The sequence below is a fragment of the Mauremys mutica genome, chromosome 1 (genome assembly GCF_020497125.1).
Source record: "Mauremys mutica isolate MM-2020 ecotype Southern chromosome 1, ASM2049712v1, whole genome shotgun sequence".
Lineage (NCBI taxonomy): Eukaryota > Metazoa > Chordata > Testudines > Geoemydidae > Mauremys > Mauremys mutica.
Genome location: NC_059072.1, coordinates 170463952 through 170476247, shown reverse-complemented (window position 1 = coordinate 170476247; position 12296 = coordinate 170463952). Strand labels below are relative to the sequence as shown.

The following is a 12296-nucleotide window of genomic DNA, read 5'->3' as shown; positions in this document are numbered from 1 at the left end:
AGCCCACTTATTCTTCTTTGAGTAGTTGCAGACCTGTATTCCACTCAGGTGTGTGCAGGCCCAGCTCACCGAAACCAGAGAAATTCACTTAGCAGTACCTGTCAAGGCAGTGCTCACGCCCTGCCAGGGCTACTTGAGGCCTGCACTGCTCCAACCTCCTCAGTAATTTCTTACCGCCCACAGTTTGAGTCAGAGCGTTCCGTGTGGTACAGTAACTCCTCACTTAAAGTTATCCCAGTTAACATTGTTTCGTTGTTACGTTGCTGATCAATTAGAGAATATGCTCATTTAAAGTGGCACAATGCACCCTTATAACTTTGTTTGTTTGGCAGCCACCTGCTTTGTCCACTGCTTGCAGGAAGAGCAGCCCTTTGCAGCTAGCTGGTGGGGGCTTGAACCAGGGTGGACTGGCAGCCCCCCCATCAGCTCCCTGCTCCCCTAAGTTCCCTGTGTGGCAGCCGCCCAGCAGGCTATCAATTGCCGGCAGTTCAGCTGTCCCGCCCCCCACTGCCATGTGTTGCTCCTGTCCTCTGCCTTGGAGCTGCTCCTGGGAACCTCCTGTTTGCTGTGCAAGGGGAGAGGGTCGGTGCCAATGGTGGAAGACGGGTGCCAATGTCAGGGTGTCCCCCTCCTCCCTGCTCCTGCCCCTCACTTACCTCTTCTCCATAGAGCGGGGGGACACGATAGGGCTCAGGACGGAGGGAGCTTGCTGGCCACAGCTGCTGTCTCAACTTCCTGATCTGCTTAAAAAGGCAGTATACTTAGAGTGGTGTCAGCATACTTAAAGGGGCAATATGCATCTCTCTCTCTCACACAGGGTGTGTGTCTCTGTCTGCCATGCTGTCTCCCCTCCCTCCATTTGTGCTGCCTTGTAGAGTGTGAGGCTACATTAACAACAATGTGTTAACCCTTGAGGGCTCAGCCAAATGCTAGTTCATCATTTAGCGGTAAGGTATTCACTGGGAAATATCCCACTTTCTTCCACCCTCTAACTTCGCCACCTCAACCAAGCTTCACAGTCATCATTGCTGTGTACAGTATTAACTTGTTTGTTTATACTGTGTGTGTGTGTGTGTGGTGTGTGTGTGTGTATATATATATATAGAGAGAGAGAGAGTATAGTTTTTTGTCTGGTGAAAAAAAAAATCCCTGGAACCTAGCTCCCTGCCCCCCCACTCCATTTACATGAATTCTAATGGGGAAATTGGATTTGCTTAACATCGTTTTGCTTAAAGTCACATTTTTCAGGAACGTAACTACAACATTAAGCGAGGAGTTACTGTATCTTACCTCACACTTCTGTTGTTCTCTCAGAGAGTTTACTCTCGGTATTTTGTATATAGTTAGTAGTAGTACCCTTAGTGTTAGATTACTTAGTGTAATAGTTGGATTTTACCTGGTGCAAAACCTTTGCTAGGTTTCAAGCACTATCTCTCATGTAGAGTAGCTATCCTCAAGAGTAATTTACATGCTCAGTGCTTATTGTGCCTGAGAAGGGCATATTGAAGAGAAAGTACTCCATTTGCAGGTCCTTCAAAAAGAGGATACTGGTGACTAGAGATTTATGCTTGGCCCAGCACCCTGTGGAGCAAGCCATGAGGCCCACTTTGGTGTTGGGATCCTCCTCAGATTGCCTGACCCCTCAGCAGGCTTTGATGCCACCGCAAGACTCTGATTCTTCTCCAATGGGAAGGAAGAGATTGTTTTCCTTCTTGTCCACCCCAAGAAAGAAGGCTCAGAAAACCAACAGTAGTCATTCCAAGGCTCAGGGAGATTCTACCTCCTCTTCTAAGAGGAGTGTTGGGCAACAGCAGGATTCTTCAAGTATTCAGAATAGAGCTGGGCTGTCTTCCCGCTCTCCAGTATCAAGACGATGTCATTCTAGCACTGTACCATAGACTTCACTACGGTCCATGGTGCAGCTGTTGAGTCCGGTACTGACAACACCAGTCTCAGCACTGACCCTATCAATCCCACAGTCTCAGATTTACTTTGCCTCTCTGTGCTAGACTCACCTGTGATACAGGAGTCCTCAGCTGTGTGGTGTCTTCTGCAGTCCTGGGACTATCAGATTTGACTGTATCAGAATACAAGTTGTTGGTGTGGTCATCTCCAACACTGTTTAAAAATCAGACTGCAAAGACAAGATTAGTTTCCATAGCAACACTGAGAGATCCATTGTCAGTATCAGTTCCATTTTTGGCTCTAGAGACCATTTCATTTTGTACAGGCAAGAGCTACATATTCGGTACTGGCCTCTACTTCAATACTGATATTCTTTTCAGTACTGGGTGTTAGTGTTGCCTCAATGACACCACCAGTTTTCCAGGCTCTGGCTTCTGTGCCTTCATTGGTACCAAGGTGGCCCATGTACTGGGCTTCAGACAAGTCAGAGCATGTGATGGCTTCACCAGGATGGCTCCTCCGTTCCCTTCAGACTATTTGGAATGTTCCTCACATTTGAGTTCAGAGACATCTTCTGCTTCTCTTTTTCTGTCCAGACACCAATTTCAAAAGTTTTGAGAGCACCAGGAGATCCCCGTCAGCACTGAGATCAGTACTGTTTTCGCAGTAGAGATGGCAGTTTTTGGCTTGGTTCCTGCTGGCCACCAGTGCCATATTACTTCCCTCAGTGGCCTTCATGGAACCCTTGGGATGTCCCTCAATCTTCAGGGTTCGATCCTCTTCTCATTCCAGAGAATGTTGCCAAACCCACCTGCTGTCTCACTTCCTGAACCAACTAGGCTGGAGACTCATACTGAGGTTGCTTCTTCTGAGCTGGAACAGACTAAGCCTTTGTTGCAGGAGTAAACGGGGTCACTTTGGGCCTACTTCCTTCTTCATCTTCCTTACCAGACGATTGCACTATGCCAGATTCATCTTCTGTGCCTAAAGACTGTGTCTGATCAAGATCTCCTTAGGGGAATAGCTACAGTCTTGGCATTCAGGCCGAGTTCATTCAGGAGAATACCCATAAGTTGGTGCACATTCTCTGGTCATCAGTTTCAGGGAGAGTAGCTCTACCTATAAATGAAGTACTTTTGGGAAATGGCATTATGTCCCTATGCAGAGTTTTGAGTGCTTCTATTAATATCCAGCATTCAACCTTGTCTTTACAAATGTGCATTGCTAATCTTCAGGCACTGTTATCAAAATATAAACTTGTAAATTGGAAGGCTGCGTCCAAATTTAGAGACAAATTGCCAGAATCCTCCAGGGAAGAGTTTTTAAGGCCCTCATTGTGGAAGGTTGTCTGTTGTCAAAGATGTTGCTGCAGTGAGCATGGCATGTAGCGGACGCCTACTCCAAGATTATGTCCTCTGCTGTAACAATGAGAAGAGCTTTGTTACAGAACTCTGACATACCTCTGGAGGTCCAGCAAGGCGCAGAGGACCTACCTTTTGATGGCCAGTTTCTGTTTTCGGAAAAGACTGATGAGATGCTACATTCATTTAAGGACTTGTTGAGCTACTTTCATTGTGGGTTTATAACCCAGTGATTGAGAGGACTCATTATGGAGGTCAGCAGCAGCAATATCATAAATATTCCCAGCTGTATTTCAGGAGTTGGCTTACCTTGCTAGACAGCACGACTTCTCCAGAAAGTGACACGATTTGCACAGGCGAAGGCTTTCCAGTTCTAACTTGAACCAACTCTCTCATCCTCTATCGGTCATTTAGACTCTCCTACCAAGGGCAACTTACCAGTTGTCAACTTCCAGACCAATTCCCTGCCATTTGGGGACAGACTGTCCTGCTTCTACGGTGCTTAGGAAACAACAACCACAGGCAAATGGTCCTAAGCACTGTGAGATGGAGTCATGCTATCCAATTCCCCCTTCTCACTCCCATGCCCCACCCCTTTTCAGGGACTTCTCTCATGAGTCACTGCTCCTTTAGGCAGTAGTGATCGCTTGTCAGGAGAATCAGAATTCACGTCATCCCTTGCCTGGATGATTGGTTACTGAAAGGCAAGTCCGAAGCACAAGTCTGAGGCACAAGTCCTCCATCACATCCAGTTCATACTATGTCTCTTTGATCGACTGGGCCTGATTTTGAGCAAAGGAAAATCACTATTAATTCTAATGCAAAGAATCAAGTTCACTGTGGCCCTACTAGACTCTACAAGTTCCAGGGCTTTCTGCCAAATGAATAATTTCAAATAATTCTTCATCTGTGTCTGTCCTTCCAGTTTCACCCTTCAGCTATGGCATGCTTATGCCTGACGTTACTAAGTTATGTGGCTGCCTGCACTTACACACTCCAGCAAGCAAGTTTGTGCCTTCGTCCTCTTAAATCATGGTTGAAGTTGATCTATCACCCATCTTCAGCCATTGGACAGGCTTGTCCAAGTGCCACTGGTGATCCTGGAGTACCTAGAATGGTAGGCACATCAGAGCAGTGTGTGCAAGGGTGCTCCTTTTGCCCATCCTCCACTAACCCGGACTATAGTTACCGAAGCCTACACAATAGGTAGGGGGATGCATCTAGGGACATTGAAAGTTTAGGGTTTATTGGTAGAACAGGAAGCTTCCCTTTGTGTCAATATCCTGGAACTTCAAGAGGTTTACAATACATGTCAGGCCTTTTGGGCTCAGATCAAAGGGACAGCAGTTCACATGCTTACCAACAATACCACTATATTGTATTATGTGAGCAATCAAGGAGGAGCCCACTCTAACCAGCTCTGTCAGGGAGCAAAACAGTTTTGGTATTTTTTCTAGCAAGGAAGACTCATTCCCACAGCTACACACTTGTTGGGAGTTCAGAATCAGTTGGCTGATCACCTCAGAAGGAATTTCTTCCAAAATGGCAAATGGTCCATGAAGAGCACTGTGCTGCAGTCCATTTTCAAAGAATGGGGCATTCTGATGATGGACTTGTTTGTAATAAAAGACAACAAGAACTTCAGTCAGTTTTGCTCTGGAGCTAGACTTGATCCAGACTCACTAACTGACATCTCCCATTTGAATTGGAGATCAGCACTGATGTGTGCTTTCCCCCCAATCCCGCTTATCCCTCATCCCTCAGGTTATTCTAAAACTGAAGGGAGATCATGCCAAACTGATACTCATTGTTTCAGCTTAGCCAAGATGATGTTGGGTCTCCAATGGTCTATCTGTCTGACTTCCCAGAACTCTTCCCCTCATGCCCTGCTGACACGACTCCACAGTCAGATATGGCATCCAGTGCTGAGCAGTCTGCACCTAACAGCCTGGATACTCCATGCATAGTGAAGAGGAAAAGTGATGTTCAGAAGCAGTGCAGCAAGTCCTACTTACTTAGTAGAAGGTTTTCTACTATTCTACCTATTTGGCTGAGTGGAAACATTTTTCAATTTGGTCATTGGCTTTGGGAATTTGGCCAGTGCTAGCACATATTCAGGACATTTTGGGTTACCTGGTATATCTTCAGTCCTCAGGTCTGTTACTCAGCTAGTTGAGGGTCCTCTTAGTGGCAATTTTAGCATTTCATCCTCCAATCCAAGGGAAGTTGGTATTATCCAGTTCCATGGTAGTTAGATTTCTAAAATGTGTTGTCTACCTCTTTTTGACTGTGAAAGAAATTATTCCCTTTTGGGACTTCAGTACTATACTGGCTGCCCTCATAAGTCCTCTGTTTGAGCCCCTAGCAACTTTTCCCATATTTCCTTTGCCAAAAGACAGCTTTTTTTATTGCCAGAACTTCTATGAGGAGAGTTAGTGAGCTGCAGACCCTAATGGTGAAGCCTCCATTTACAGTTTTTCAAAGGCAAGGTGGCCTGGAGGCCATACCCTATGTTTTTGTCTAACAGAGTTTTCATATTTTCACCTTAACCAAACAATTATACTTACCTGAATTTTTTCCTAAGACTCACTCAAATGTGGATGAGAGAAGCACTTTCTGTCCTTGGATGCAAGACAATCCTTGGCGGTCTGTGTAGAAAGGACTACACTGTTCCATGCATCACCTCAACTTTTTATCTCTTGTGTGAATTGGATGAAGGGTCAGGTGGTTTCCACACAGATGATTTCCAGATGGATTACTTCCTGCACTACAAGAGGATGTGGGGTAGCTCAGGCCACACTTCCACAGAGGTGGTTGGCTCATTTGATGAGGGCCCAAAAGACTTCAGTTTGGTTTTTCAGTGACATTTCTATATTATAAATTTTCAGGGGCACTTCCTGGTCTTTCATACAGACTTTTACCAAGCATTATGCTATTTCAGCTGCATCTAGATCAGAAGCAAACTTTGGAAAGCTGGTTGCAGTCATTGTTTCAATAGATTCTGAGCCCCCCTCCTACGAGTACTGCTTATGAGTCACCTGAACGGAATACATGTCTGCAACCACTCAAAGAAAAAACGGTTACCTGCCTGTACTGTAATGGTTGTTGTTTGAGTGGGTGCAGACATGTATTCCATGCCCCACCCTCCATCTTCTCTGCATTAGAGTCTTCACCCTTGGATTCCTATGCAAAGGAACTAAGCGGGTGTCAGGGCAGCACTGCCTTCAAGAGCCCTGGGAAGGAATGCGAGGAGCCAGAGCGTGCGAGCGTCACCTCGATAGGTACTGTTAAGCAGAGTCCCCTGGCTTCAGCATGCTGGGTGTGCGCATGCCTTAGTGGAATACACATCTACACTCACATCTCAAAGAACAACAGTTACAGTACAGGGAGGTAGCTCTTTTTTTCTATTTACAAACTTATTCTAGATTGCCTCTTTTCAGATAAGTAAATTTTTTAAAATGCGGTAAGCACTGTGACTGCCAGTGCCCTAACTGTAAAATAAGGGATGCTGATCTTTTTGGAACCAGACATTTGCTCAAAGAACTATTCCATGAATTATGTTTAATGTAAATGTCTAATAAGAATAGTTATGCGGAAGCACAGCTATAAGGATCAATTAATTTTTTACAAACTAGAGCAGTTAAATGATATAAGAACTATGATAAAGGCAGAATTAGTGCATTAAAATTCAATTGTATAGGCTCATGCTGATCGTTCTTATTGACAAAGGTAGTTCATTAATTTCCGTGGGGATTATTTACAGGAACAAGGGCTTGTCATGTAAGTAAGGGAATGTGGTTTCATACCCTTAGTGTGTTATACAATCCTAATATGTCCATTATCTGTTGTTATTAATGAGAGTTGAGGATTGTTAATGTAATCTTCATGCTGTTTGCAGCTGTAAATAAACACTAACCGTGAGATTTGCAAGGGATTAAACTAATTTCTTAATATCCTCCTATCTCCCCAGGCCCTTTTCTCTTTCCCAAGCTATCGATTCAAGTATCAGTTCTAAGTGAATAAAAATGGGACTAGGGAGGTTTGATTGGTTGGGACGGGTGTTTTGGTTCTTAAAAAGCCATTTAGTGAGTCTAGAGGATATGTTGAGGATTCCCTTCTCCGAACACTGTAATAAAATAGCTGAGTGGAACCTGGTTGATTTCACATACTGCACACTTAACGTCTGTTTCTTATGCTAGATAGCTATGTTATGTGAGATTAAACCTCCCAAAATCCTTCTAGAGCCAAATTATTATTTTCTCCTATTTCTCTTCAAATTATTATTGGCAAATGGACTCTAATTTAAGAGTTGCAGATAGATGAACATGAAACTTTTTAATCCCTGACTAGTGACTTTAAATATTATAATAAATTGAATCTAAATCCTTCCTGCACCATCAGCTGTCTCTTACAGTTCCACCATTTCTGCCTATCCCGCGCATCTTGTTTCATATCCTTCATGTTGGTCAATTTGATAAATTAGTAGTGAGTAATTTCTCCCTTCTAAAAACAATTATAAATGTATATTTATTGTATTTCTTAATACAAATATATCTGAGTTGGTTTTGCTGCTTTTAGATCAAATAAAATGCCTGTGTACCTCTATCTCCAGGTCATGAAAGACTATTTTGTTCAGCATGAGAATAAAATACTGAGAAAAATTCAGTCCCTAACGCGCCATTCCTATGAAGTGGCATATGTTAGTGAACTGCAACAGAGACACTGTGAGATACAAATAAAAGCTACTCAAGAAAAACTGAAGACCCTTCGGGAGAAGACGTCAGAGCTAATAAGGCGAATTCACCCAGTGAGTGGTATTTAATTCAAATATTTATTATTAATGAGATTTTGGTATTTTTCATCAGGAAAAAAGTGCAATTTGTCCTGGATTAGCTGTTTCAGACTACAGTGTCTCTGTCAGAATAAGTGTCTGTGCACATGGATTTTTAAAACAAATGATGCTGCACAGACTGGAAAGAATCTAGCGTCACTTAGATGCCAAGTTAGGTTGGCAATAGGGCAGTTTAAAATAACGCCCTTTTACTTGTAAACTGAGCAGTTTTTGTTCTGGAATCATTAACATACTATCTGAAAAAGACTCTAAAATGGTTTACAGCAGAGTACAACACACCCCTACTATTGAGGAGTGTTGGTAGACTATTGACTATTATACCAAACAAATGATTGTATATTAAACATAAGATTTTCTTTGAAGCATAGTGCTGCTGAATACCCAATCCATGTTATTCAACTTTAATTTGTGTAATATCAAGTGTATTTAATTATTTTCAGTATCATTAACCAAAAGGCTATAAGGAAGTAATTTAGTAATTTCTTAGTATTCTCATTTATGAGGTATAATTTCTTTCCCCCCTATTTTTTAGGTGAAGTGATGTTTTGTCTGTAATGTTTGAGCCAATCCCATGATGAAGGCAACAGTGTCGCCAAAATGCTTATATAGAGAGTTTTAGTAGAACTAGAATAGCACCTAAATAATCCAGCTGACAATTGGAAAACAACATATGAAATTAGTTTTCAAAGGTATATAATAAACTTTACAAGAGTCTCTGGAACTGAATAAAAAGGGCAACCAGTACAGACCCAAGAATTAGAAGTTAATTACCATTTACTCAAGTCCTTGGTGTGAATTGTCATAGCTTCATCGAAACCATTGGAGCTGTGACAATTACAACAGCTGAAGATGCTGGCATATTTCTAAATGTAAATATAAATATTGAAGTGTGACAGATCATTTAAATGGCACTTCTGGTTAGACACTTTCTAATTAATATTGCAGTGATGAAGATTATAATTAACTCAGAACCCTACTCCATCTTCTGTATATATACTGTTGGCCATATCCTCATTTGATGTAAATCATCTTAGCTCTGTTAAAGTCAATGGTAATCTTACAATTGACTTAAATGGAACCAGAATTTGGCCCTAAATGCATCATGTATTAATTGGCGGGTAGGTTCTTGTGCATTGATGTGAATTGTGCCCTTGGAGAGCAGAAATAGTGACCTGCTCGTGTGCTGTATACTAAATTACAGACTTACAACTTGCCAATAAGGTCTACATGTCTTCATGTGTAAAGACATTACAAGGCTTCAAAGAATGATAGCAGATTCTAGCAGATTAATTTAACATGGAAGTAGCCAGATCTGGGAGCACTAAAAGGGTATGTGAGAAAACAAAGCTAAAGTACAAATAAGAAATCTAAAAAGTAAAGTTTGCAAGGCACTCATAGTGATGGGAAGTAAACTGGATTTGCTCTGGGGTCTCTCCAGGCATCAGCCTGAGACATGGTCATCTTCAGTACTAGCTGAGGTCTTTTTAGTCCAAAGTGCTGCTACTCCTACTTTGGAGAAACCAGAAACAGTATAGGATAAAGAAAAAGCAAATCAAATTTTCCTCTAATCAATTTACTTTACTTTACAGAAGTCGTTGACAGAACTCAGGAAGTATTGCCAGTCAGTCAAGGAAAAACATGACCTTTCTCTTGAGGTAGGTGACCTGCTCATTTTCCTGGCTACAGTTAAGATTGTTTCTTGGTCACTGAGTAAATGAGCCAGCTAAACATTCTAAATGGTGTATATGCCCATAAATTTACAGCCTCGTGTTCCCTTCCATTGCAGAGGCTAATGTTGCTTATATATTTAAACATCAGAAAGATTGGTGAGAATCTTGGTGTGAAAAAGCTGGGGTTACGGTCCTTGGTCCCTTGGATACTCCACCACAGAAGTAACTCCTGTGTTTTGATGTCTCATCATTTTTATCGTGTGATAATGATTTAACCAGTCTTTCCATGCCTACAGTCTTCTAGTTCTGAAGCACTCCATTACACTTACCTGGGTGTTACATAATGTCATGAAAGGAGGTTTTGAAACCTTACAAAGGCTCTTAATGGTATTATGAATTGTGTCCATTTTCTCTGCCATGTGAGTTCACCTGGGGTTACCTCCAAGGAAGGGCCTGGCATCATCAGTGCTTGAGTCCAGTTGCCATATGGTCTGCGCCTCTCAGGTGCCATGAGAGCTGACTTTTTTCCGGGTTCAATGGACACCAGCTACAGCTCAATCATCTAGTGAAATCACTAACCAGACTGCAATTTTAGCTCAGTAAACTTTTATGTATGAGGGCTTTTTGCTGGTGGTGTGGAGCTCCTTGGAAATACATCTTGCCTTTTTTGTTGCACCAGAGCGCAGTCCCTTTTTTCTTTATCTATTTCAAGCAAAAATATCCTGACTAATACAATCACTGCATCTCTTGAAATTAAAGAACATCAAAATATTGAAAACAGCAAAAATCTGCACCCAATAGTACATATTTTTACATCAGGACTGGAGATGTTTATGGTGGAGCAGTGAGTTGGTTTATCTTCTGAAAAAAATGTGGCGAATGGGTACTGTAGACATCATTTTTTCAGTCCTGACACCCTCTCTAGATCCTATGTCCGGAACTGAAGACACTCAACACGTTGCAAGATAAGACTGTAAATGAGCAACTGGTTCTCATAAATCGTTCATGTCCCCTTTGATTCCCTTCAGTGGTCCTGTCTTTTATTGCATCAGATGCAAGCTTCTCATTCTCTCCTACAGGGTTCTATATAATCACACCCTTACCCCTCTGTTTGTATCTCTGCTTCCTTTTCTATCTGCTCCATGCTTTGTCTTGCTTTCCCACCAGTTTTGTTCCTTTCATTACACTGCCCATAAATCTAGAACAGTCTAATTACTTTACAAGACTGTCTTTTCTCTCAGATCCTTGCCTTCCTGCCTCTACAAGCAATCTTTCCTCCCTTCCAGTCACTAATTTCCACACACACTCCGCTCCTGGGCTTTTTTGTTTGTTTGTTTGTTTTCTGTTTGCTTCATCTGCTTTAGATTGTGTGCTCTTAGGGCTGGGTAAACACAGTGATATTTGTTAGTTTCTTTGTAAATATTATTTGTAAATTATTGCAAAATGCTTATAGATCCATGCATGTTTGTTTTTTAGGGTGACCGTGTAGATGACTTAAAACAAATTGATGGCTATCTTGAAGAGCTCCTCAAACAAGACGTGTGCCAATCTGGCATTGTAAGATTACCCAGTGTAGATACAAACACAGCAGAGTTAGGAGAACCTGTCATGCCCTGTGAAGAAATTGTGGATGCTTTCAAGAACTGAGGTGGCTTGGTCTCCATTGCTCATATATTTATACTATCACAACTTTTAGGAATACATTAGAAAATTAATCTTAACATAAATACGAATGTAAACTGTTAACATTGAAAATTATCATGGTTAGATTTTAATATAATTTTGCTCATGTTTTTGGGAAGTTGAACCGGTCAGCTTCTCCTTTGAATTTTTGTGCATTATGCTCTTGAGAAGTTGTTTTAATTTACCTTTGAGCTATAAATACTACCTCTGATTGTTTGATGTAGAAACTTCATAGATACACACAGACCTGTGTATCATATGTTAGTACTTTGTAGTAATAGATATTATTGAAGATTTACATTTAGTCAATGAAGATAAACGACTTTTAGAGTATCTTTGCTATATGTTTCCTATTACTGGATATTACAAATACAGTTGTTTTAGAGAGCTTGCAAACCTTTGGCTAATTTATTTATATTTATGAAGGGAATGTTTCAGGCTATTCTGTATTTAGTCTACTTTTTTCAGGCATTACACAGAGAAACTCCTTAGTACAGAAGTCAATGAGAGCTTGCTTGAGTTGCAAATTCCAAATTCAACCCTGTATATGATAGCATATTGGTAGACTGCTGCACCCATACAGAGTCCCACTGAAGGACTGGAGCCCAAGAAAAGAATTCAGATTTTGATCTATTGGGATTATTTGAAAAATGTTTTTCATGACAGCTAGTTTGTAATGTAACTTCTTATTGAAGTCCTGTCTGTCTTACACAAACCAGACTAGTACATACTTTCAACCAGGGCCAGCTTTAGGCCTATTCCACCAATTCCCCCGAATCAGACCCCACGCCTAAGAGGGCCCCGCACCCAGTGAGAATCTCTTCT

At 41.7% G+C, this 12296-nt stretch overlaps 1 protein-coding gene across 3 annotated transcripts in view; it reads left to right on the top strand.

Annotated features, from left to right (window-relative positions):
* The window catches only part of MORC1 (MORC family CW-type zinc finger 1), a 94139-nt gene extending 82349 nt beyond the window's left edge, over positions 1-11790 (top strand). For all 3 annotated transcript variants that reach the window (XM_045006326.1, XM_045006344.1, XM_045006335.1), the window contains 3 exons: positions 7879-8073; positions 9708-9773; positions 11265-11790. In XM_045006326.1, coding sequence (XP_044862261.1) covers positions 7879-8073; positions 9708-9773; positions 11265-11435 — 432 coding nt within the window. In that variant the 3' untranslated portion in view covers positions 11436-11790. The remainder of the gene's footprint in view (positions 1-7878; positions 8074-9707; positions 9774-11264) is intronic.
* The last annotated feature ends 506 nt before the right edge of the window (positions 11791-12296 follow it).